We start from the raw sequence: 26,556 nt of genomic DNA, 5'->3' as shown, positions 1-26,556 counted from the left end.
GTTTGGTATTTGTTTAGATGCATTTGTAGATGTGGATTTTGTTTATCCATGGGACTAGGGAGACAGGGCTATAGGGCAGAGGTCAAGATAATTAAATATTACATTACTTTCTTATATCTCTAACATGAGTCAATAATTGTTTATGAGTTTCTGGTACTGCTCTGACAAAACCTAAGTGTATTGTATGTATGATAAAGCATTACCTTTATATCCTATATGTGTTCCTGAAGGTTTGGAGATTTTGGCAAATCCCCAGAGAAGAACATATTCCAGTTGCAGTTTTAGTTGTCTGTTGAATTTTTTAATACTCTTCACCATCATCTTCAGCGGTTGGAGAGCAAGGGGTTCAGGCTTCATCACAAGTGGCATAGGAACAGAAAACAGACCTGAAATGTATGTGAGAAAACTTATCCTTACTGCAATGGCAGCATGTGCTTAACATTATAAATAATAAGACAATCATTTTCTTAAGTTATTGACATAGCTCAAATAACATAATATTTTATATACAAGCCCTGCAATTAAGAAAATGTCCATAGGAAAAACCATGCCATTGACAAAAATCCTGAATATAGTCCAAGGCAAAAAGTGCCGTGGAGAATTATAAACTTCATGGCAATCTCCACAGCACTGCTGATTGCCATGGATAATTGCAGGGGTTGTACACATTAGATATTAAAACGACTTAGCACTGGGCGTGTCCATGGATAATTGCAGGGGTTGTACACATTAGATATTAAAACGACTTAGCACTGGGTGTGTCCATGGATAATTGCAGGGGTTGTACACATTAGATATTAAAACCACTTAGCACTGGGCGTGTCCATGGATAATTGCAGGAGTTGTATACGTACATTAGATATTAAAACAACTTAGCACTGGGCGTGTCCATGGATAATTGCAGGGGTTGTATACATTAGATATTAAAACAACTTAGCACTGGGCGTGTCCATCGAGGGAGATTGAATTCATGGCCCACAGTACATCAGGTGATTGCTCTACCACTGAACCTCATTTCATCCTCAAAGTCATATGTCTATAGGTAGTACTAAACCAAATAACTTCCGGCTGGGTCAAAGTTCGAGGTGCACCCAACTTTTGATAGAGAAGTGATAGAGATGTGCCTGTTAAGGTCTTCATAATCTAGGGGTCAATCAAGTGCATGTGTTTTAATGGAATTCTTTAAAAGGGTAGAGGTATTCTGACTATCTTTGTTGTCTCTACATATATACCTGAGTACACACACCCAACTGAAAGTAAATATCTTCAGGAGTTTTATTTTAAAACATTTTGTTGTTTAATATGACATATTGCATTTGTACAAAACTATATGCAATATATATGCTTTTTTAGGTGTACATTATATTAGGTTCCACTGTAGAAACAACAGTTTCAGTGAGGTTGTCAGTTTATGTCAGAATACACCAGATCCTGGTTGTCATAAAGACACATAGCTGGACACTTTTTGAAAAATGTATGTTATCAGTATAGGTAGTACTAAACCAAATAACTTCCGGCTGGGTCAAAGTTCGAGGTGCACCCAACTTTTGATAGAGAAGTGAACACCACAAGTCCTGTGATTGGTTATAAATGTGAGTGTGTTGGTTGTAAAAAATAATAGTTTCATCTGGGTAAAAAAAATGTGCAATTTTATTTCATCTAGTACCAATGTGTCAAGTAGCCTTGTGCTTGAAACATGTATGGGGTACCTGTAAAAAAAAAAGTACTAGAATTTTGTGCGAAACTAGGGTAGTCATAGACGCTACCCGTTATCTCAGAAACGAGCAGCTTGACCCCCATTTTTTTCTGATTCACTTTAAGTGTAAGGGGTGGTAGTATTTATATCCGTGGTGTTGATGTCGGTTGATACGTTGCAGGTAGGAGTTTTAGCCACATATGTTACTATTGTCGTCTATGGGATTTGATTTGGTAGTATACACCCTATAGCACATATTCAGTGCATAATAAAAAATATTATGATTTTGTCATTTTATTTAATTAAACTATACTGGTTGATTAATTAGCCATCACTCGATCATGCAAGTTCACAATGACCTTGACCATGACAATAATCTCTGTACATGGCTCTGAATGGAGTTTGAATCAAAGTTAGCACTGAAGAAAAGTTGGCTTTGGCCTATAATTCATACTGTAAAGACTTCAATAATTTCTTTTTACATGGTATTTGACTTGCCATATACAACTGCTCTTAAATATGGTATTATATATAGGCAACCTGAACTAAGATTTTAATAGCAATTTATTTTTATATTAAAAATAGCATGTGCCAATAGTGGGTTAATGTCTTTAGTTTCCATTAACATTGTTAATTTTTTATGTATGAAATTCTGAAAACTCAAATTTGTAAAGAAGTTGATTTTTATTGTCATTTTGACATATTTATAGGGTGCTAAGTTATATTTTAAACAAATTTGTAGTTTTATGCAAAATTTAAAGTAAATTTTAAGAAAAACTTTACCAAAAACATAATTAAATTTGTTGTCACTATTGTGCCTTCTGTTCTTATTTGTACATAACAATAAGGTTGTTAAACATATACTTAGATCTCCAGATCATTTTTTTTTCTTAATAATCACTTAGTTAGCTCTCATGAAAAGCATTTTGAGTTTATACTAGATTCAGAACCAATTTTTTCAGAGTTGATTATCTGCCTTGGATTAAGTTGATAATTTATTTTATTGTTAAAGCTGTATTACCTAATGTTACTAGCTAAATAAAATGCTGGATTACACATTGTAGGAATACATTTAATGTACATATTGTATTCATCCGGATTAGAAAATAATGCAAGAAAATAGATGTTCGGGTAATTTTGTCATTTAAAAATAGTTTTTTTTCAGTAATTAATCAAAAATAAATGTGTTAAAGCTGCATGATTATTCCAGATATCACAACTATTAAAACCTCCAACTACAGTAGGCTATAAATAAAATATAGTCAGAAATATTGGTGGCTGCCAATAGTTTTGATGGTTCATTATGAAAATCAGCATGGCCGATGGATTTGAAATTCCCACACCTGGTAACTTGAAGACACCCACACCCAGCATACAGGATTTCCTCCCAACACTAATGTTCAGGACATTAAGTCATTACTTCATACAGGTACAGTCATGTTTGTGTTTCCTTCCTCAGACAGTGTATTTTTTTAATACTGATATTTCTTTGATGTGCCTGTTAAGGTCTTCATAATCTAGGGGTCAATCAAGTGCATGTGTTTTAATGGAATTCTTTAAAGGGGTAGAGGTACTCTGACTATCTTTGTTGTCTCTACATATATACCTGAGTACAGACACCCAACTGAAAGTAAATATCTTCAGGAGTTTTATTTTAAAACATTTTGTTGTTTAATATGACATATTGCATTTGTACAAAACTATATGCAATATATATGCTTTTTTAGGTGTACATTATATTAGGTTCCACTGTAGAAACAACAGTTTCAGTGAGGTTGTCAGTTTATGTCAGAATACACCAGATCCTGGTTGTCATAAAGACACATAGCTGGACACTTTTTGAAAAATGTATGTTATCAGTATAGGTAGTACTAAACCAAATAACTTCTGGCTGGGTCAAAGTTCGAGGTGCACCCAACTTTTGATAGAGAAGTGAACACCACAAGTCCTGTGATTGGTTATAAATGTGAGTGTGTTGGTTGTAAAAAATAATAGTTTCATCTGGGTAAAAAAAATGTGCAATTTTATTTCATCTAGTACCAATGTGTCAAGTAGCCTTGTGCTTGAAACATGTATGGGGTACTTGTAAAAAAAAAAAGTACTAGAATTTTGTGCGAAACTAGGGTAGTCATAGACGCTACCCGTTATCTCAGAAACGAGCAGCTTGACCCCCATTTTTTTCTGATTCACTTTAAGTGTAAGGAGTGGTAGTATTTATATCCGTGGCGTTTATGTCGGTTGATACGTTGCAGGTAGGAGTTTTAGCCACATATGTTACTATTGTCATCTATGGGATTTGATTTGGTAGTATACATTTAATACAAATAACATTATTTTCCACTTTATGATGAAAATTATCTGCTCAAACAAGTATTATTAATTGAGTTAATTTTATTAACATTTTAAATGTGTTAACTTTATTAATGTTAAGAAATGTAGGTTTGTTTCATTAATACGTGTAACAAAATATAACTGAAGTGTAAAAGGTTTTGCTAATCTGAATATTAAGCAGAGAAACTTAAAGTATTTAAGTCAGAATAATCATATATTATTTAATGACCACCAAACCTTTCAAGCTTCCATCTGATTGTAGGATTGGAGAAAAGTGACTCTTCCAGATGTGGTCTGACGAGAACTGGGCCACTGTTTTAGGTGTGAGACGACCAGTTATTGTCGGTGGTGTGTGATACAGCTGAAACAAAGTTTGTTTTGTTTAACAACACCACTAGACACGGTTTCTAGAATTGTTATTAAAATCCACTAGCCATGGGATCAGTGATTTAAAAGTTACCAGCCATGATTAAAAATTCACTAGCCCTACTTTAAGTACTAGTAAATACAATTTTTCTAATTAGAATAATATGATATGTGACAAAGAAGAAGATAGAGCTTAAAAACCCTTAGATTTGAGGGAGGGGGGACAGGATATTCATATTTACAAAATAAGACTTAAATGCAATGTTTAACAACTTTGTTTCATTTGCCATCGGGCATAGAGATCAATCTAATTAAAATTAGCTCTACTGTCTACCAGTAGACCTAACAGCATTGCGTGGACTCCCATGTCCAGGTGACATTTCATCTATAAATAATTTAAATATCGATCAGTTACACTTCACTTTTTATAGCATTATTCGGGAGCATACAAATTCTAAAAATATTGCGCGAGACTATTTATGCAATAGGCGAACTTGTTGGTCTATTTCAACATTAAAAAACAGGGGGAAAAGTGCAGTAATAAACTCTGGATTGTATACTAGTATAAACAGATTTTATGGCTATAAAATCACTTTTTTTATTCCCCCGTCTTGAAACAAATTTTATATAAAATTTTATATTGAAATTAGTTTCTGGCATACTTCGTAATTTACCCGAATCATTTCGTATACCCTCGGCATAATCCTGAATGTTTTCAAATTCTTTTCAAATCACTGGCATGATTTTGCAAGTAAGGTTTTGACTGGTCGAATGAAAGGTCAACTGGACATGAGCTCCAACGGGGTGCTGTTAGATCCAGTAATTAACCAGTGGAGCTAATTTTAATTAGATTGTAGAGAGCATAGTTATTTACTAACCCATCATTGAATATCACTTGCCATGGGAGTGGGGCTACCATAATCTACAAGCCCTGCCACTAGAGCACATTGATTTATTCATCATTGGCTTTTGCATTAATATTTTTTCATTAGTAGCAACAACTGAAACAGTCAAACAATAATCATACAGTGTGAAACAAACAAATTTCCAATAACTTACTAACACAAACAAACTTGCTGCAACAAATGTTACGTCCCAATGTCACCTCAATGTCATATGATGATGACTGGTGCACTATGACTTTACCAGAAGGTTAATCAAATCAGTTTAATAATAAATATAAACTGAAATCGATTAATGGGTAACAAATAGGATGTTAAACTTGCTACAATTTTGTACCATGTGTATGTTCCTCATGAAATAATGTTTATTGTCACTCACTAAAGCTCATGACAATTGAAAATAATTTTCCTCGGGACATAACCATGATACGAAATAGAAGCTTGTTTAATATCTTATACATGTACATCTGGAACTACATGGGTATTACTAACAAGTACTTACTCCCAGCAGTCTGTCAATCTGGTAGGTGATAGCCTGGGCAACGTGGAACTGATCAGGACCCTTCTCCGATATGAACATGGCTCGAGTGACGGGTTCGTCTGGATTGCCTGCGGCAAACTGAATGAGAAACTTTCCACCCTGTGGGTTCTGTCCTGTCGAGGCGATCAGGCCTTTGTAAGACCCAACTCGCTGGGACTGAATTGATTTGCGCCAGTCACTCTCACGCACACCTGCAGTAGAAGAGGAAAGCTATACCACCAAATCAAATGTCAAGTATAACAATAGTATCACATCAGGCTAAAACTGTTACCCGCAGAATTTCAATCAACACAAGATATAAATACTACCATGCCACAGTAATTCAGAAAAAAATTGGGGGTTAAGCAGCAAGTTTTAAACATACATATACATGCAACAGAATTATCCGCAAATCAGAAAAAACATTAGGGTTATTTTCTGATGGTATAGAGAAAAAAACTAGAGCAACATAAAGCAACAATAAGCAACAATTACTGTGCTGCATAAACCCTATATCACTGATTCTGGAGCAGAATTTGCCATATTAAAGTTTGTTTTGTTTAACAACACCACTAAAGCACACTGATTTATTAATCATCAGCTATTGGATGTCAAACATTTGGTCATTTAGAGAGGAAATCCGCTATATTTTTCCATTAGTAACAAGGGATCTTTTATATGCACCATCCCACAGACAGGATAACACATACCACAGCCCTTGATATACCAGTTGTGGTGCAGTGGTTAGAATGAGAAATAGCCCAATGGGCCCACTGCCATATTACAGGACAAATTAAACATACCTTTCAGCCCCATGTGAGCCATGAGTCTTTTCTCTCGACTGCGCCGCGCCTCTTGATAATTCTTCAGGGTTTTCTGTACACACAGAACTCGTGCATGCAGCTTACTTTCTTTTGTACTTGGCGATGAAGTTGTTTTCTGAGTCGCAGCTGGTGTCATGGTGGGCTTTTGGTTTCTGTCTTTGTTGTCAAAAATACGAGGTCTGGAACCATGTTCTCTCCCTTGCTTTACAAACAAGGTTGTGTCTGAACTAAGGATGGGATTGGTGTTCATGGAATTTTTTAATACCACGGTCATCTTATCTGGGGAAAAATGTCAACAGATTTTATTTTACAAACAAGTTACTATTTGTACTGTGTCAACTGTATTTCTATTCATTTCGGGGTAGTCTACTCAGCATGTACTGGTGGTGATGGTGTACATTTTTAAGTTCTTGCCCAACATGAACTTGTGTACCTATATTAGTATAGTCCTTCTCACAGAGAACGCCTTTTTCATATTATGGAATTTACTACAAGTTATTTATTTTGGAGCCAGTTTTTGAAATTGCACAGAAAAATACTTTTATTTTTCTTCTTACCATAAACCAAACTGATTTTTTTTTTTTTTAAACATTTTTGTAGGAGGATGGAAAAAGACTATAAAGCTAATTATGAATTGTTCCAAAATACAAAATATTTCTGCTAATTTGTCTGAATTTTTTTTTTAATAGTGAACAATAACAATTTCTAAATAAAAATCTTTTTCAGGAAAGTAGAGGCACTGATTTTCCGTTTCAGATTTTTCCTTTTTCCGTTTCATGTTACAAATTCAGTTTTTTTCCGTTTCAGTATTAAACAAATTCTGTTTTTGTTTCACTCACACACACACACACACACACACACCGCAATTATTTGCTGGTATAAAATAAATAAATGTGCAATGAGGCAAAACATGTCAGTAGTTTGTATTTATTTTTGGTTTAAATTTATACACGAATACGCCACCACACAGACTTCGGACATTTTCGGTTTTCTTTACGATATGATCGGGAAAATAATTACAAACGATCACACTATAAATCACTTCCCTTGTATAATTTATTTTGAACAAAGGCTAGCATACAACATGCAATTACTGCATTCCTTTGTGACATCGGAAATATGGCAATGCCGCAAATGTTAAAAATTGATAAGCAAACATAACATAATATATCTTTCACTTGAGTAAATATCGGTTTTTCCCGTTAAATCGCCGGGAATAAGCGAAGAAAACACGATTGGTAAAACGTCTAGATACTCTACATTAAACATTTGGCGTAACATACAAAGGTACTAGTGTCGTAGCGTAGCACAAGCAGATGTCGGTGTCCATAGTTTCTAGTTCGAAAAATAAATTTTAATTAATCAAATGCCGTTTCAGATAGGCATTTCCGCGATTCCGTCTGCGATTCCGCGATCGCGGAAAATCAGTGCCTCTAGGAAAGGAATGTTTGTCTAAGCACAATTTCATCCATGGATACTAAGTTTCTAACAATTAACATAGTTAATACAGTGTCACTTGGTCTAGAGAGTGAACATAACACTGATGTAACCACATGGGCTACTCATACTGAATAGCAGCACGGGATATTTTATATGCATTTTCTCAGACAGGACAGCACATGCCACAAATTTCATATATTAAAGTTTGTATTGTTTAACGACACCACTAGAGCACATTGATTAATTAATCATCAGCTATTGCACGTCAAACATTTGGTAATTCTGACATGTAGTCATCAGAGAAAATCCGCTACGTTTTTCCATTATCAACAAGGGATCTTTTATATGCACTTTTCCACAGACAGAAAAGCATATACCATAGCCTTTTACCAGTTGTGGTGCACTGGTTGGAACAAGAAAAAACCCGATCAGTTGAATGGATCCACCGAGGTGGTCCTATCCTGCAACACAAGCACCTCAGGCAAGCACTCAACTGACTGAACTAAATCCTGCCCTTTCGTACATTAAGACTGGAGCATTTTAAATATTAAAATTTGAGTTATCTCCCTTGACTATATAACTACAGTAACTTTGATCTTATTTGAACAAATTGAAGATTTAGTAATTGGAGTGACTGGCATGAAATTCTGTTTCACTCACTTTCTGTCTCTGGCTCTGATGAGAAGACGACAAAACTGCGACACTGTGTGTGTACCTCACACAACAGCTTGGCCTCGTCAAGACTCTGGACGATCCTGACACAGCCCCACAGTACACGGGAATCCTTGCAAGTGAAGTCGTACAATCCAGGATAGTTGGACTCATCATAGCGGATATACGTCAACTGAGAATGGCCGGATAACTGAGGAAATACAATGAACATGTCAAATTTATGTGGATGTTAGCATGTGTTAGCAAAATTATGAGTAGAATTAATGTTTAATTCGGAAATGACTGCAATTACATGTATAATGCAAATATATGGTCAAAATAAATAATGAAGACTATAGAAAATTTAATTAATGCAATCTCACCATGAAACATAGAAGACCAGAAACAATGGATACCTCTGACAAAAACTGCATAAACCAGTTAGACAGAAAACAACAAACCATAATTTTCTGTCTGCAAAATGGACATTGCTGGATGAAAAAACACCAGAAAAAGATGGGTCTCGCAGATACTGCCCAATGTGAATGTGGTGTTGAAGAACAAATGCCAGAACACATCCTACAAAACTGCCCACACCTGGAAGAGAACCGTCCGAAAGTTTGGACACAAGACATACCCATCAATATCAAACTCTGAGGACTTCTCGACGACCTCCAACTGAACCCATGGTGCTGGAGTAAATCATTACATTCTGACAAAAAAGATGGAGATGTTCAGGCAACATCAGCTGGCCTGAAAACTTTTCCTCATGTATTTTCTTCATTCTACTCACAATAGTAGTTGTAATCCATATAAGAATGCATAGTCATTCATTTGGAACCCTATATAGCTGTTTGGTAGTAAAACAAATGAGATTAAATTTTATTAACCAGATTTTGGCATTTTTATTTAATTTGGGCAAAAGTAGCATGTTCCCCTACAAAACTGGGATAACAGACACTTTTGGACAGTTTGTTCACACAAACTTTGTGAGAACCTCTGTGAAGTTTCTCACTATTGAACTGTCTGTTCACACGCATATACACATAAACCATGTGAGAATCTCTGTCAAGTTTCACACTATTGGACAGTCTGTTCACATACACATACACACAAACCTTGTGAGAACCTCTGTGAGGTTTCTGACTATTGGACAGTCTGTTCACACACACACACAAACCTTGTGAGAACCTCTGTGAGGTTTCTGACTATTGGACAGTCTGTTCACACACACACACAAACCATGTGAGAACCTCTGTGAGGTTTCTCACTATTAGACAGTCTGTTCACATACACACACAAACCGTGTGAGAACCTCTGTGAGGTTTCTGACTATTAGACAGTCTGTTCACATACACACACAAACCTTGTGAGAACCTCTGTGAGGTTTCTGACTATTAGACAGTCTGTTCACACACACACACCAGGGCTTCTAGAATTTTTATAAAATCCACTAGCCATGGGATTAGTAATTTTAAAAGTTTACTAGCCACGGTTAAAAATCCACTAGCCCTACTTTACTTTAAAGTAAATACAATTTTACTAATAGTAATAATCAGATATGTCACCTAAAGAAGGAGATGGAGTTTGAAAACACTAAAATTGGGAAGGTAGGAGTGGGGCCAGGATATTCGTATTTACAAAATAGATTTAAATGCAGCATTTGACAACTGGGTTTTTTACTAGCCATCGGGCATGGTAATAGTAGTTATTTACTAGCCCAACACTGAATATCACTAGCCATGGGAGTGGGGCTATCATAATCTAGAAGCCCTGCACACACAAACCTTGCGACAACCTCTGTGAAGTTTCTCACTATTGGATGTTCTGTTCACACACACACACACACACACACACACACACACACACACACACACACACACAAACCTTGTGAGAATCTTTGTGAAGTTTCTTATGTTCTGTTCACACACACACAAACCTTGTGAGAATCTCTGTGAAGTTTCTCACTATTGAACGGTTTGTTCACACACCCCTTGTGAGAATCTTTGTGAAGTTTCTCACTATTGGACGGTCTGTTCACACACACACACACAAACCTTGTGAGAATTTCTGTCACGTTTCTCACTATTGGACGGTTTGTTCACACACACACACACCCCTTGTGAGAATCTTTGTGAAGTTTCTCAATATTGGAAGGTCTGTTCACACACACACAAACCGTGTGAGAATCTTTGTGAAGTTTCTCACTATTGGACGGTCTGTTCACACACACAAACCTTGCGAGAATCTCTGTGAAGTTTCTCACTAATGGACGGTCTGCTCACACACACACACAAACCTTGTGAGAATGTCTGTGAAGTTTCTCACTATTGGATTGTCTGTTCACACACACAAACCTTGTGAGAAGCTCTGTGAAGTTTCTCACTATTGGGCAGTCTGTTCACACACACACTCACACAGCGAAACACAGACACACATACATACACACACACACACACACACAGAGACACACACACACACACACAGACACAAACCTTATGAGAATCTCTGTGCAGTTTCTCACTATTGGATGTTCTGTTCACACACAAACATACATACACACATACACATACACACACACAGACACACACATATACACACACACAAACCGTGTGAGAATCTCTGTGAAGTTTCTCACTATTGGACGGTCTGTTCACACACACAAACTGTGTGAGAATCTCTGTAAAGTTTCTCACTATTGGACGGTCTGCTCACACACACAAACCGTGTGAGAATCTCTGTGAAGTTTCTCACTATTGAATGGTTTGTTCACACACACACAAACCTTGTGAGAATCTCTGTGAAGTTTCTCACTATTGGACGGTCTGTTCATCTCGGGATCATCCACCTCGGCATGCACTTCACTCTTGTGGTGACGGTGGACATTTTTGTGTTCTTGCTTAACATGAACTTGATCGTCCTGAAGTTCGATGCCTGTAACAAATAAATGGTGAAACTCACTAAATCTACCTCTATAAACTGTCAAAGAGGCAAGCGATGTGCTACTAAGCTGCATCCCAACCCAATAATTGTAGATAGCTCAAAACATTTTGTGGGCTATGTCAACATTCTACGTGTACATATCGCGTCATGACATAAAATTAGTGTGCTTATCAAATATGCTCTTATCTTTCAATACATTTTGCAATATTCATAATAGTTTTAAAACACAAACATCATTTACATAGTTATGTTATGTAAAAAGAAAAAAAAAGAAAAATAATAGTGGTGTGTAACCAAATACCAGTAACATTACCTTGATCTAATAATAAGCTTTGCAGTTTATTAAAGAGATCCTGTGCAGTGAGTTTCCACAGAGACAAATCTTCACAGATTCTGTTGAGTTTTCCCGAGATGGCTGATCGCGTGTTTCTCAACAGAGGCCCCAATATACTGACATATAACTTGTGTAAGTTTGACACAGCATTATAACCCTCACAGAAACCATCGACACACTTCAGTCCTTAAAACAGAAAACACAAATTATCACAGTATAGAAAACCACAACACTCTATATCATCTATATCATGTATTTAGTGATTTGACATACATGTAACTGCAGAAAACACTGGGATATATGTGGCAGAAAAGTAAACTAAAGTATGCAAATGTACACTTTATTATTAAAAATACAAACAGAAACATTTGAAAATAGCTTACTGATAATATAATTGGACAGGATTGCTTTTATGATTTATGAAATTTTATGCTAAAGACATTATTTTTAATTTTTAATTGAAACATGTTTTTTTAATTGTATTCAAATGAAACCTTTGAAAAAATGAGTCCAGACATTATTCATATTCTTTACACAGATTTCTTTTTCAAAATCAGGCCTTTAGGAATTAAAATCATAATTTCCTTTTTGCATATTATATATCTGTTATCTCAATGCAAATGATATATATTCTACACTTAATGCACAATAAAAAAATTAGGTTATGCAACATTAGATTTGTTTGGGGATGCATAAATAAAACAATCATTCTCACAATTTTCTTACCAACTAAAACATTCGCAATGTCGCACTCTGTATCATAACTACACGGTTTCTCTGTCAGTTGAAGGTCATCCAGGTCAACTAACTTGATCAGCGTATCGAGATCCTGATCGTCAACAAGAACAAAATCCTGAAGTGACACTTTTCCCAGACCCAGGCTTCCCAGGGGATTTCTCTCCAGATAGTCCAGCAGGTCGGCCAGCTGGCTAGCAAACTGAAAATAAGCATCACCTCATTAATAAATATTAGTTACAAGTGGTAGTAAAATTTCAAATTATATGTATATATGTGTACTTTATTGCATATCGGTTTATAGCATAAATCAGTTATTTGCATAGTATTCGGCAGCACAGAACCAGTTAGCATTAAATCAATACAAATTATGTCGCATATTTGAATAGCTTTATAAAGACAAACATCGGTTAATTGCTTACGAAAACCCAAAAAATCTAGAAAATTTCAAACCTTTAATATTTTACCAGAAACAACTGTAATTGCACAGAGAATAAAGCAGAATGTTCTATGTTGATTAAAAACTAATATTAAAAGAAGAAAAAAGTAAGTGGTTACTAAAACAGGCGATGTACAATGTTTACATTTCAGTAAGAAGACTCATCGTAGAGCTTATAGCAATGTGTTCAAGTTTTTATTGCAGTAATCCTAGCACCATTATTGCATCATTTAAGTCTTGATGTCAGGATTTCAGGTGTAATTTGTCCTTTGTTACAAAATCACTTAAAACACTGACAACGGACCTCCCTTGACAGAACACACAAAAAGTTTCCTGCAGAAGTGGAATAGTCCGTAATGAGTCCATTGTTATTTTTAGGTGTGCATGTGTTAGCGTAAAGCCTTTGATGACACCTACTGAAAGATAGACTTGGCCAAGGCAATTGTGTCCCAGAATATATATATGTAGAACTTAGATCTTCAATCTTGTTTCTCCTTATTTTAAAAATGTTGATAAAAAAACGATACAAACAAAATACAAACAAAAAGTTACATGTATATCACACAGACAGGATACCACATACCATGGCCTTTGATATACCAGTTGTGGTGCACTGGCTGGAATGAGAAGTAGCTCGATGGGCCCACTGACAGGGATCAATTCTAACTGATCGCACGTCCGGCGAGCACTTTAAACCACTTTACTACTTCCAGCCCCTTAATAACAATAATTTAATCTATCATTAACCCCATGACATATGACACCTACCATAACTCTGGAATGCCAAGGCAGCACTTTAATAACTTCAGCTGTAAGTGGCGTTCCGACCTCGGTAATAAGAACCAAACCTTTCTTCCGCAAACTGGCTGATATTCTGTCTCCTCGGATACAGTAACCCAAGACTTGTATGACACTCGAGTGTTTCAATAATGTCAGCAGGAATATCTCTCTCAACATGCGGTAATTGCCCATCGGACTACAGTGTTCTATGTCGTAGATCTTCTTCATGCACTCTATCTTTGTTTCAATGTCAATGGACTGACTCTTGACCGTCACCTCCAGCCTACTGAAGTCATCAAACTGACCCCTTTCGATATATTTCCTGCCAGAATGTGCAACAGTCCTCCCAATCTGAAGTAGATCTATGTCTTTACATGACATGTTACTGTTTAATCCGAGATCAAGCAGAAAGTGTTTCAAGTCCAATGCCATTTCATCGGGGGCAGTAGCTTTCGCCCAGTCTTTTGGGTACAGCTGCAACAGGAACTTTTTTGCTTCAGCAACTTGTTCATTACGGATTCGAATACTCCTGTCTCGTAACTGTAAGTGGAAATTTTGCACAATTTCTGTATCTCTGCCATCTTTTCTATTTGCAAACAATATCTGTTTTGATTTGGCTTGAAAGCGAAGAGATTTTCTCTTGTCGAGTGTTGGAAATGACCGGTGGATACGGTTGTTTAGACTGTCACTGGAACTAATATATCGGTGTGTAAGGAATATGCATCCTAAACACAGGAGCATAATAAACAGTGCAAAACCTGTCCGTAGACGAAAACATAAGCATCTGCGCCGCATGACTTTACCCAGAAATGTTTCACGACAGAAATGACATTATTGTCAACACATCTGCAAAAGCAATAATGACAGAAATGTAAGATCATCATTTTGTTTTCAATATTTTGATTAGCAACAATTCTAGTCAACTGAAAATTGATTAGCAACTATGCACACCCTCTTCCCTCCACCTCCCTAATTTTTATTGATATACCAATCATGGGGAAACAGTTAAGAAAAAACTAGCCTATTAATTGACAGCTTTCAGTCTTATAAACTGGTCAGTGGTTCTGCTGGATTTGTTTTCTGTCTTTATGCATATAAATAATGATATATTGACAAACATGTATGTAGTTTAAAAAATATATATATAATAATAATTGTGGGAGTGGATATGTACATGAGCAAGCACATATTTTTGTCATATATGTGGAAGAATTTTATTATTTTAACTCGAGGGTGCACACTTCGTATCACAGATGTCATTTGTGATGGCTTTAAAGCGATCGGTACATGAAAAATCCTAAATTCCATTTCAGATTTCAGAATCCTCATCAACTGCTAGTGATTTTGGCACCTGCATTCTAAAAAATCAATTACGTAGTGCCATACCAAAATATTACCCTGATGGTGACCCCTCCCCCTATAAAATTTGCTTGCCACAATCTAGACCCCCCTCCCCCTTGCATAAATTCCTGCACACACACCGAACTAGAATTGCCTTCCACCTCCACCCCCATGTCACTCACATGATGCCATGTGATAATTCTGGAACAGCACTTACAATTTCATTAATTAATTGGATTGCTGCAGGCTACAATGTTCATTTATGATTCTTCACTTTTACTGTACAGTGACTTTAGCCTTAGCCCGAGGCCCATCCTACGTTTTTATCATTCAAATCCGTTTGGGCACAGCAATATTTTCGATAACTGATAAAAGCTCTTAAAACAGAATTCTATCATCAATCACGTCTATGTATATCTGTGTGTAGAGCACAAGTATTTATGTAAAGCTTAAAATAACACAACAACCTTGTAGTGCTGTTTCTCTTCGGAACAGATTATTATGTTAACTGCTTTCTTTCAGTGTTACGCCGATTCCGTTCTTAATTGAAAGCGAGCGATGGGAATCCGTGGATGAGATTGTAGTGCTCCAAAATGAATGCGCCACCAACTTTCGAATCGTTTTTGTTGTTTGATGGAGAAAAGAAGTTAGTTAACACGCCATTTAAATAAGTAGTCGAATAATAGATGTTGTTTTAATGAGTAATCAAATAGTCGGATGTATTTTTAAGAAAACTGAATGTTTTTATTTGTAAACAATATATTTTCGATGTTCTCCTTTATTCGTAGACTAGACATTTGTTTGTTAATAGCCATTTACTTGACTGAATTTTTGTATTGCTGTACATGTTTTCAAGGATTTGAACCCATAGCCTTTGGGTAGCACTAGGACTGCCTCTTACATGTGGTCGTGAAGCACAAAATCCATTTTGGAGAGCGGCCGCAAGTGCTCTCCTTCCTGTATTTAAAGTGAATTGTATCTCTTGCTGCTTTTTGTGTAGTAACATTATCTTATATTGATGACCTCCAAGGTGGAGTGGACTTTAAGATCCAATTTACCCGTGCTTTATGTTGGGTGGGGTGGGTATGTGTTTAAAAAATTGGACAGGGCTTGACCTTAGTGGTAGCCCTAGCCCGAGTACTCTGACTGTAAGAGAGCTAGACGGACATTTGGACATAAACACTCTCTCATTACAGTCAGAGACCAACCTATGTCTTTTTTTGGCAATTCCTGACTACCAAACGGTAGGCAACGAGTCCCGCTCTAATACCACAACAATCCTATGTTTGACGTCAAATACCTTTACATCAATCATTTTCGAGTTAAGTCAAGTTATCGCTGAAGAGCAGAATCGAAACAACTTCAAACGACCTACTTGCCCACCTGCGGTGTACAACTGTGTACGTCAAATCTGTATGTGTAAATCGCTGGCACAAGCTGCTGTATATTATGTAATCAGTTTTGTATGTGATGTTTATATATGTTCTATGGATCTCTGATCTGAAATAAAAATATATTATTATTATTATTATTATTAAGTGATACAAAAAAATCCACATATTAATCACTAATACACTTACTACAGAAAGAAACCCGACAGCACCCACATTCAGCTACGCTTCGTGACACTCCGTCGCAACAATTGCAAAGCTCGGCGATCTATTTCGAGACGTAGACCACGTGATCGCGCACTGGGCGATTCCGCCTTGTGCAGCAGTTACAGGGGCCGTCTCATATCAAGCGAAGTTACAACATGGAAGAGTTGGCTAATGCCGTTTTGGATGAATTTGGATTTCATTACGTCATTAAACCAAAACAATTACACATTATTCATTCCATTTTGAATTTGAAGGATACATTTGGGTGTTATCGACAGGATACAGCAAAAGTATGTGCTACGTACTGCCTCCTCTTATGAAAGATAAAGTAAGTAGTAATTTAATTTGATTATTTTATGTTTTATGAATTAGTCATTAGTACAGTAGTAGAGTGTGTGTGTGGGGTTTTTTTTTTTCCAACAATTACGTAACGCTCTTGAGGGGATGGGGTATCATAAGATGTATTCCGAGGCGTTAAGGGGAAGGATGGCAATGCTTGTTACTGCAAAATCAAAATTGAATCGGTGCATAGCTTATTCGATCTTTAAAACTTATCTTATAGTTGTTTTGCTATTCAAATCAAACTAAAAAATATTGAAATTTGTTTTGTTCAACGACACCACTAGAGCACATTGATTAATTAATCACTAGCTATTGGATGTCAAACATTTGGTAACTCTGATATGAGTATTGGAGAAGAAACCCGCTACATTAGCAATGGATCTTTTATATGTACTTTCCCACAGGCCACTGACCAGTTCTGGTGCATTAGTTGGAACGACAAAGAAATCAATTGGTTGAATGGATCCATCGAGGTTGTTCGATCCTGCGACGCGAACACTCAAACGACTGAGCTGAAACCCACTCCCTGAGAAATATGCGGAAATGACTCAAATGTGAAACTGTGGTGTAATATCTCATTAAAAAGCAAAAAGAAAAATAAAGAAGAAAAAGGCGGTAGGATACTAGTAAATTAAGTAATAAAAATAGTTCAAATTTTGTTTTGGGTTGGTTGTAAGTATTCTGTTTGCTTAATAACTAATTTCATATGAACGATCGTTTTATCCAAGCAAATGTAAATCACATATATGTATGGTAGTTAATAATTATTAACAATGAATTAACCTACGTAGAACACAGCCCAATTGTTTTCAACAACTGAACAAAGACCGATTCTGTAACACAATACTCAATGATCAGTTGTAGACAGGAGTTCCGTCATAGTAGACAAGCTGACGCCTAGGGACCGATGGCGATGAGTTTTGCCGTATGCATGTATGGCCACAAATGACTGCCAGGTCCGATGTCGGGAATTAACCTGCTTATATCAGTTTGATATTCAAGTACGCTACCACGATTTCTGATCAGGGTCACAAACTGTACTCAGAACGAGAGGGTGTGTGGGAGTTTTAAAAAAAGGTTTAGAACTTTTTTCAGCGTAGAATGTAGCCACAATTAATGAGATTACCCATCGATACGCATTGGCAGTTAACAGTACGACAATGATATTTGTCGCTGATTTACAAGTTCTTTTTTGACTGACGATTTGTTTATGAAAATAATAACCACTTGATATGAGACGGCCCCTGTAACTGCTGCACAAGGCGGAATCGCCCAGTGCGCGATCACGTGGTCTACGTCTCGAAATAGATCGCCGAGCTTTGCAATTGTTGCGACGGAGTGTCACGAAGCGTAGCTGAATTTGGGTGCTGTCGGGTTTCTTTCTGTAGTAAGTGTATTAGTGATTAATATGTGGATTTTTTTGTATCACTTAACTCGAAAATGATTGATGTAAAGGTATTTGACGTCAAACATAGGATTGTTGTGGTATTAGAGCGGGACTCGTTGCCTACCGTCTGGTAGTCAGGAATTGCCAAAAAAAGACATAGGTTGGTCTCTGACTGTAATGAGAGCTTGTTGATGTCCAAATGTCCGTCTAGCTCTCTTACAGTCAGAGTACTCGGGCTATGGTAGCCCGTGATGTTTTGGCCAACCATTTGTGGCCCGGGCTACCAGATATCTAAACCCAGTAGTCCGCCAGGCTACTAGATTTTGTTTTGCATATCCAGTTACTCTGCAATCAACAAGACGCTGAAACATCTACAAAACTAACTTTTTTAAAAATGTATTAAAATTATGAGTCTACCAATTTTTACTGAGGGCTACCAGTTTTTATAAGCTGGTAGGCTACCACTGAAAAAAGTTAAGGTCAAGGCCTGTTGGAGGTCTACTTTTTCGTCACAAAAACATACTCCTTGTTTTTAAAAATTCTCTGAATATTGTTGTAATATTCACAAAGGCCCTGTAAGTTTTAGGGACGGGTCATTTTTTTATTTAGTGTACATTTTAAAAATTGTTTTCTGTTTACAGAATTACCATAGAAAAAGACACCAAGGTTCCTAATGCAGCAATTTTTACAGTAAATAAGGAAGACCATACTTTGGGCAACATGATAAATACGTAAGTATATTCATGAAATAGTGTGAGAACGTGCATGATGTGGATATTCCATAATAATAATGATAAAAGCATTGAATTTATTTGTTTTATTGAACAACACTACTAGAGCACATTGATTTACTAATCGTCGACTATTGGATGTCAAAGTCAAACATTTGGCTATTTTCACATATAGTCTTAGAGAGGAAACCTGCTACATTTTTCCATTAGTAGCAAGAGATCTTTTATATGCACCATCCCACAGACAGGATAGCACATACCACAGCCTTTGATATACCAGTAATGGTGCACTGGCTGGAACGAGAACGGGGATTCCGACGGGTGTTTTACCACTGGGCTACGTTCTACCTGCAATAAATTTGAAACACTTTGCTGTATGTGTACGTAATATATACATGTAATGTGTATATATAATACAGTACTGTAAATCAGGTTAATATTAAAACATGTTTTGGGGTTTTTGTAAATGCACCTCCATGCATCTTCATGATGTGTAAATTTTAGGAACATCTGTTGGTATGAACATTTTGCAGCTTCAGGTTGGTTGCAAACAATGCAAAATTTATATGTGGCACATTGCACAGTGCACATTTTCCCCTTGATTTACAGCATAAATTATTTGAAATATCTAAATTTACATATACATTTATACATGTATGCAATTGTAGGACTCTTGTAGAATGTTTTTTCTAACTTGTTTTAGCATGGTGCTAGCACCATCTTGCCTTAATCAGCGCCATTCTGCCCTGAGATTAAACAAGCCTTTTTCAGTAATTAATTCTAAAATAGCCTTTATAAAACACCCCAAAAGGTATTATTAATTAATAAAATATGCCTTTTATATCTTTTGCCATTCATTTATTAAAGCAAGCACATAAATTACATTAAAGGAAACATGACACGAGACCATATTATAGCTCATTTTAAAAGAAAAATGATATAAAAATAATATACAAATAACTTTATAACAATAAAATACGTGTAGTTAACTTAAAATGAAGAAATTACGCTAATCAGTATCAAAGTACGATTTATGCATATTTCTTCGTGAGCGTTCGAAAAAAAAGGGAAGTGACGTCAGAGCCGCTGTACTCTTCCATTGTTGTTAACTGTTTATATATGGAGTAAGGGGCTTACGATCTTTTCAGTCCAACAGTGCCGTACTGCGCGGCCTTTGGGTGTAAAAATAAACAGTTTAAACGATCGGGATTGTCTTTTTATGGTTTTCCAAAGGATTGTATCCGAAGAAAGACGCGTGTATTTTATCACAAAAGAAAAGATTGGACACCAACACCGCATAGTACTTTGGTGTCAGCCTATTTACAGCCCGGAGCCCGAACGTTACCCGGAGACAAAAACAGTACTCGGTTGCGAATGCCGAGGTGTACATTGTACATATTTGGCACAAAGATACACCTCAGCATGATGTATTTATATATGTTAAAACAAAAATGTAGAATGTTTTATTTATTTATTTTTTTGGAAAAAAAAGAAGATTTTTCATGTTAGGGCTGTAGGCCTACATAACAAAATCTGTATTCACCATCCGAAGAAGGAAACGTCAACAAGTAATTAAATATGGCATATACAAACATGGGATTTGGCATGAGGATACATCTCAGTACGATGTATTTAAATATGTTTTTAAAAAACGTGTAGAAAACAATAATAATTTTAAATAATGTTTTTAATCTTCGGGCGGAATACGTCACAAAAACGTTCCTCATCGCCCGAAGCCCCAAACCAACACGAAGTTCAATACAAAATAAACCACTACTGTCGGTGTCGAAATAACTATTATGTTTCATCCACGGGCTGACTTGAGAATCGGAGTGTTGTTTTAGTTAATTGGTCCTTTCTTTCCGTGGCCTGCACATGTGATTCCTGATTGGCAGGTGTATATTGCAGGGTATCGACCAGGTAAGTGATTACCACGGTCTAGACATACGTACAAAATACGTGCCAGTTTTTTTAAGATCACAGGGTATTGTGGCGTAACCTATCGCGACTATAGTACAATGTTAATGGACATTATCAGCCGCCCTGCTTCATTACTGTAAATAATGCTGTAAAACCCTTGATTAAGTAGAGTTTCCCATCTAAAATTACAAAACTGACCAATTACGTAGTACCAAAGAAAAGAAAATTATCACTTGGGTATCGTGAGTGGTCTTAGATTCTTTATGAGTGGTACGGACTAATGCTTTTAAGTGTAAGGCTTCAGATCAAGCGACGCGTCTCTGACGTCACGGACCTCGTGATTGCCCTGCTCATTAAAGATCGGCAATTTCCGCTAAGAGCTCGTATCTGGGGTTCTTTTATGGAGATATTTTAAGTAATTAATTTTTTATAATTTTTTTTTTTAGGTGATTCAATTTATAATTAATTGTACATGGTTGGTGCCAAATATGGTTTACGTGACATGTTTCCTTTAATGTTTATTTTTAAAAAATTTATATATATTTTTTTATTATTGAAAAACAAGTGCCCCGAAAGTGGTGAAAATGCCCCAAAAGTGTTTGGTCTACCATGCCTTGCCAAATTTCTAGGGAAATCACTAACATCAGTACATGTATAAGAGTTATTGCCCTGTGTTCTTGTATGTAATAAGTTAAAGTTAGTTTTGTTTAAAAACACCACTAGAGCACATCAGCTACTGGATGCCAAACATTTGGTAATTTTAACATATATAATCTTAGAGGAAACCTCCATTAGTAGCAAGGGATCTTTTATATACACCATTCCCCAGACAGGATAGCACATACCACAGCCTTTGATATACCAGTCGTGGTGCACTAGCTAGAATTAAAAATAGCCCAATGGGCCCACTAACCGGGATCGACTCTAGACCGACCATGTTTCAGGCGATCACTTTACCACTGGGCTACATAAGAGAAATAAAAAATATGAGACTATTGTCCTAGTGGTGTATTTTGCTTCCTGATGGGACTATAGGTTTTGTATCTGTCCTTCTGTGTGTCTGTCTGTTTGCCTGTCTGTCAGTCAATACAGGTTTCCAACATAGTTTTCTAGACCTTTTTATAGTGCCTCAAGATATTGAGCTAAAGTTTTGTATATATAGATTTATCATGTAGTTACAGAACAAGTTTGACTTTCGTGGGGATTTACCCATTTTTGACAGAGTTATTGCCCTTGAACTTAGGAGATTTGAAAATTGATTGGGCCCAGCAGGGGACATATATTGCTTTAGCAGTACTCTCAGAATGCTTGTTTATTCTTTCATTGCTTCAACTTTGTAGCCAGCTGTTGAAAGATCCACAAGTGCTGTTTGCTGGGTACAAGGTTCCACATCCTCTGGAGCACAAGTTTGTGCTGAGAATACAAACAACGCCAGACTACAGTCCTCAAGAAGCGTTTACGAACGCCATCACAGATCTTATCAGTGAAGTGTCCTTGCTGGAAGAAAGATTAAAGGTTTGTGCTGTCAGCTGTCAACTGGGGGTGGAATGTAGCTCAGTGGAAAAGCATGCACTCACGTTTTGTGTGACTGTTGGGTCGCAGGATCGATTGCCTTCAATAGACATGAGGTTTTTTCCCATCTCAACTAATGTCTTATGACTTACATATCAAAGGCTGTTATATTGTCTAATGCCTGTAGGAAAGTGTTTATAAATTATTGATGCTTTTTTATATTAATTAGTAGTCTGTGATATCAGCAGCTCTCTCTCTCTCATCTGTCACCTAAGAAATTATGACAACAGTTGTTAAAACTAACACAGAACTTTTCATGCCAATTTTAATTGTTAATAAGAACTCATTTTACTGTCACAAATGTCCTCAGTTTTTTCACTCATCTGTTCTCGAGATTGCATACATGCACCTGTGGTGACACGAATGTTCATCATCTGTCTAATTCATGCAACCACCACGACTGGTATATAAAAAACTATGATATGTGCTGTCCTGTCTGTGGGAAAATGCATGTAAAAGATCCCTTGCTGCAAATGTAGTGGGTTTCATCAACATATAACTAGTCATTAATTACAGAGTACTGTAGAATACTTTATTTTTGCGGGATCAAATTTTTGCAATTTAATGAAAATGGGTCAATTCGCGAACATTTATTTTCGCGAATCTCCCAACCCCCATCAATAAAAAAACTAAGTACAGATGTCAATAATTTTGTTTTAAAAACTTAGTTTTGCCAGTTGTTACGCTAATCTGTAGAACTAATCCTACATGTACACACGAGTGCTATACACATAAAACAATAGTTTTACTGCTTTAACCAATCAAGACTTTATTGTCCTTATAATTGTTATAAAAACAAAAACCGAAAACAAACGAAACTAAATTTGAAAGCACAAGCTACTAGTACTCAGTAACTTAAGTTTGATTGAAACAATATTTATTGCCGTCAAAATACTAGTTCAAAACGGTTTGTGATTGGCTAACAGGCCAAAAATAAAAATAAAATTGTGAAACATCTGAACATAGCCCAGTCCGGATTTTTTCACTTCCACATTTTTAATATACTGTGATAATGCATGTTTACTTCCGTCGTTGAACACGTGTAGACTGTCCGATGAACTGATCGCTAGCACATGCGAAGGAAAACAGCATAAAGCTTTTTAGTGTTAGTATTGTTTTATTATCATGCATGTACTTGATCGTGTTCTTGATTTAAAGTTTTAAACAGCTTTTGTGTTTTGTGGTTTGTTCCGTGACAGGAGGGGGGAGCACCGCTTTGTTACTACTAGCCTCGTACATCGGAAATTAATGTGGTATAGTTGAACAAGACTACATATTTTAAATTTTTTTGGTCGGCCTTTATAAAAAGTTTATTTTCGCGTGGAATATATTTTCACAAATTTCATTCACACGTGAAAAACGCGAAAATAAATTCCACGCGAAAATAAAGTATTATACAGTATTTGATATCCAATATCTGATGATTAATAAATCAATGTGCTCTAGTGGTGTTATTGAACAAAGCAAACAATAACTTTTTAATTCATGCAGCATTATTGTACTGGCCACAGTGGTGTAGTGGATAAGCAATTAATTGGCTTTAAAGTTTTTTTGGGGGGGGGGATTATGCTGAACAGCAGGTGATGTTTGAACTTTTTACTGTACTGACACTGCATTGGATAGTATTCCCATTCTGTTTTACTAAGCATAAACCCATTCTCTTTTTAATTTTGCAGGAATGTGTGAAAGAAAAACAGGAAGGAGAAATATGAAGACACCCATTCCATGTTGATATGTATATATTAACATTCTGTGACTGGATCATTGTATACTAGCAGGCATCGAAATGAGCATGGTCCTTGGTAACCCATGTACAGCTTAACGATACCAAACATTACGGAGTTGTTAACCTTTAGGGTACGACACATTTATGAATTTTACAATTTCCTTTATAAGATCATTCCTTCACAAACACATACGTTGTTATTCATTCATGTCACTGTTCTCATTGTACTGATACTTGTGTTTAAGTATTATTTAAACAGCACACAATTGATCAAAATTCAGGTGGTGATATTTTTTGTTCAAAATTATTTGTATCGAAGTAGTGCTCGAGTTACTTGACATGCTGTAACCTCCTGGTAACCAGAATGATCATTCTTGACATATTCCGATGCCTGCTTAGTACGAGCTTTGAAGAACTACAGTCTCCTGTACTTGATTGGGTGTTTACATTAATTAAAACTTGTCTTTTGGAATATTTGTCAGACAGAATAATGTGCAAGTGACAAACTAATTCAGTTAAGTGAACAGGTTACAGTGAGAAGAAAAAAATGATGGTAACTATTTGAAGTAATCATATTGGCACGGATTTATGAAGCCTGTTTTTCTTACACGCATGTGTTTAAGCATTGAAAATACCTGTAGTTACAGGTGTTAAATAAAACAAACGGGCTTTGTAAATATTGTGAATATACGGTGCTGTTATTCAGTGTAGTTTATATGCTTTTGTGTCTACTATTGTACTACATCATTCATAAATATTTATCTTTGAGATGAGTTAACATTTTTATGTTGGAGTAAAGTTTCTCATGAAAATGTTAGCTTGTTATTCTATTAATCGGTAACATACTTTCATCAACCTATTGGACAACACTGGTGTCTAAAGCCGAGACTACATCAGATGACACAGCTCAACTGGACGGTAACGTAGTGAGCTACGACACATTCACAGTATATGACGGCCATCGTCTGCATCATGTTTGGTCATGTCAAATACTGTCCGGCTGACTAAAAATTATTCACAGACAACTGCTTTTTCAAAACAACTTCACGGTAGAGTTGTGTCGATTGGAATAATGCGATCTAGACTTAAAATATTTCCACATCTTTTCTGTGACAGCAATTTGTTTTTACAGAGAATGATCACCGATTGTGGGACAACCAATATTATCAGTTTGAGTGAAAGGTTTCATATGAGTAGTAATTAACGTGGACTTTAGAATATGACAGTCTATAATACTTATTCAAGGATCATGTGAAATCAAGGACTACTTTTTTTTCCTTTCTTTTTTTGTTTTTAATGTAGCGGCATGGTTGGCTACATTATTGTTCATATTAGGTACAAATGTAAACTTGTTTTTATTGTCAAATAAACTTCTGTTTTTATTGTCAAATAAACTTCTGTTTTTTTATCTCCTTTCTTTGTTGTAATTATTTTGTTGGTAATTGTTTTGTAACAAATGACATGTCACTGCATATAATAATTCAGGGCGGGACGTAGCCTGATGCGTGGTCGGTCTAGGATCGATCCCCATCGGTGGGCTTATTGGGATATTTCTTGTTCCAGCTAGTGCATCAAGACTGGCATATCAAAGGTCGTGGTATGTGCTATCCTATCTATGGGATGGTGCATATAAAAGATCCCTTGTTTCTAATGGAAAACTTAAGCGGGTGTCCACTAAGACCATATGTCAGAATTACCAAATGTTTGACATCCAATAGCCGATGATTAATAAATCAGTGTGCTCAAGTGGTGTCGTTAAACACAACACACTTTATAATAATCCATAATCACTTTTATATATATATATATACACGGTCACTATAACTATAAGAAAGAAGAATATATCTAGCACTCCCATTATTTAAGAATTGACTGCAGTTAATTTTTGTTTCTTGCAAATATGAACTCTGGGTAGAGGGTTATACCAAGTGTGCAAATAGTTTTTAACATTTTGGTGTTCATCGGGATATGAACAACA

At 36.2% G+C, this 26,556-nt stretch overlaps 2 protein-coding genes across 4 annotated transcripts in view; one reads left to right on the top strand and one right to left on the bottom strand.

Moving 5' to 3' along the window:
• LOC121367655 overlaps window positions 1-15,798 on the bottom strand; it is a 31,280-nt gene extending 15,482 nt beyond the window's left edge. For 2 of the 3 annotated variants that reach the window (XM_041491953.1, XM_041491951.1), the window contains exons 1-10: window positions 15,770-15,798; window positions 13,950-14,807; window positions 12,734-12,944; window positions 11,987-12,193; window positions 11,516-11,664; window positions 8,740-8,941; window positions 6,619-6,918; window positions 5,798-6,027; window positions 4,265-4,388; window positions 204-386 (exon numbers count right to left, since the gene is read on the bottom strand). In XM_041491953.1, coding sequence (XP_041347887.1) covers window positions 204-386; window positions 4,265-4,388; window positions 5,798-6,027; window positions 6,619-6,918; window positions 8,740-8,941; window positions 11,516-11,664; window positions 11,987-12,193; window positions 12,734-12,944; window positions 13,950-14,756 — 2,413 coding nt within the window. In that variant the 5' untranslated portion in view covers window positions 14,757-14,807; window positions 15,770-15,798. Of the gene's footprint in view, window positions 1-203; window positions 387-4,264; window positions 4,389-5,797; window positions 6,028-6,618; window positions 6,919-8,739; window positions 8,942-11,515; window positions 11,665-11,986; window positions 12,194-12,733; window positions 12,945-13,949; window positions 14,808-15,519; window positions 15,744-15,769 lie in introns of those variants that run through there. The other variant, XM_041491952.1, reaches the window with a different exon arrangement.
• A 32-nt stretch (window positions 15,799-15,830) lies between these two features.
• On the top strand, window positions 15,831-25,986 carry LOC121367654 (DNA-directed RNA polymerase II subunit RPB11-a). The gene is made up of 4 exons (XM_041491950.1): window positions 15,831-15,948; window positions 19,271-19,360; window positions 22,621-22,795; window positions 24,529-25,986. The coding sequence occupies exons 1-4, from the start codon at window positions 15,896-15,898 to the stop codon at window positions 24,562-24,564; spliced, it is 354 nt and encodes a 117-aa protein (XP_041347884.1). The 5' UTR covers window positions 15,831-15,895; the 3' UTR covers window positions 24,565-25,986.
• The last annotated feature ends 570 nt before the right edge of the window (window positions 25,987-26,556 follow it).

The sequence above is a fragment of the Gigantopelta aegis genome, chromosome 3, assembly GCF_016097555.1.
Source record: "Gigantopelta aegis isolate Gae_Host chromosome 3, Gae_host_genome, whole genome shotgun sequence".
Lineage (NCBI taxonomy): Eukaryota > Metazoa > Mollusca > Gastropoda > Neomphalida > Peltospiridae > Gigantopelta > Gigantopelta aegis.
Note: the sequence above shows the minus strand (reverse complement) of the source record. Positions and strands in the feature narration are given on the sequence as shown.

Bases quoted from the DNA above. Each gene is read 5' to 3' on its own strand.
- LOC121367654 (XM_041491950.1), top strand. From the start codon at position 15,896: ATGAATGCGCCACCAACTTTCGAATCGTTTTTGTTGTTTGATGGAGAA. The intron at 19,361-22,620 runs GTAAGTATATTC...TCAACTTTGTAG, and splicing joins TTGGGCAACATGATAAATAC to CCAGCTGTTGAAAGATCCAC. The intron at 22,796-24,528 runs GTTTGTGCTGTC...TTAATTTTGCAG, and splicing joins TGCTGGAAGAAAGATTAAAG to GAATGTGTGAAAGAAAAACA.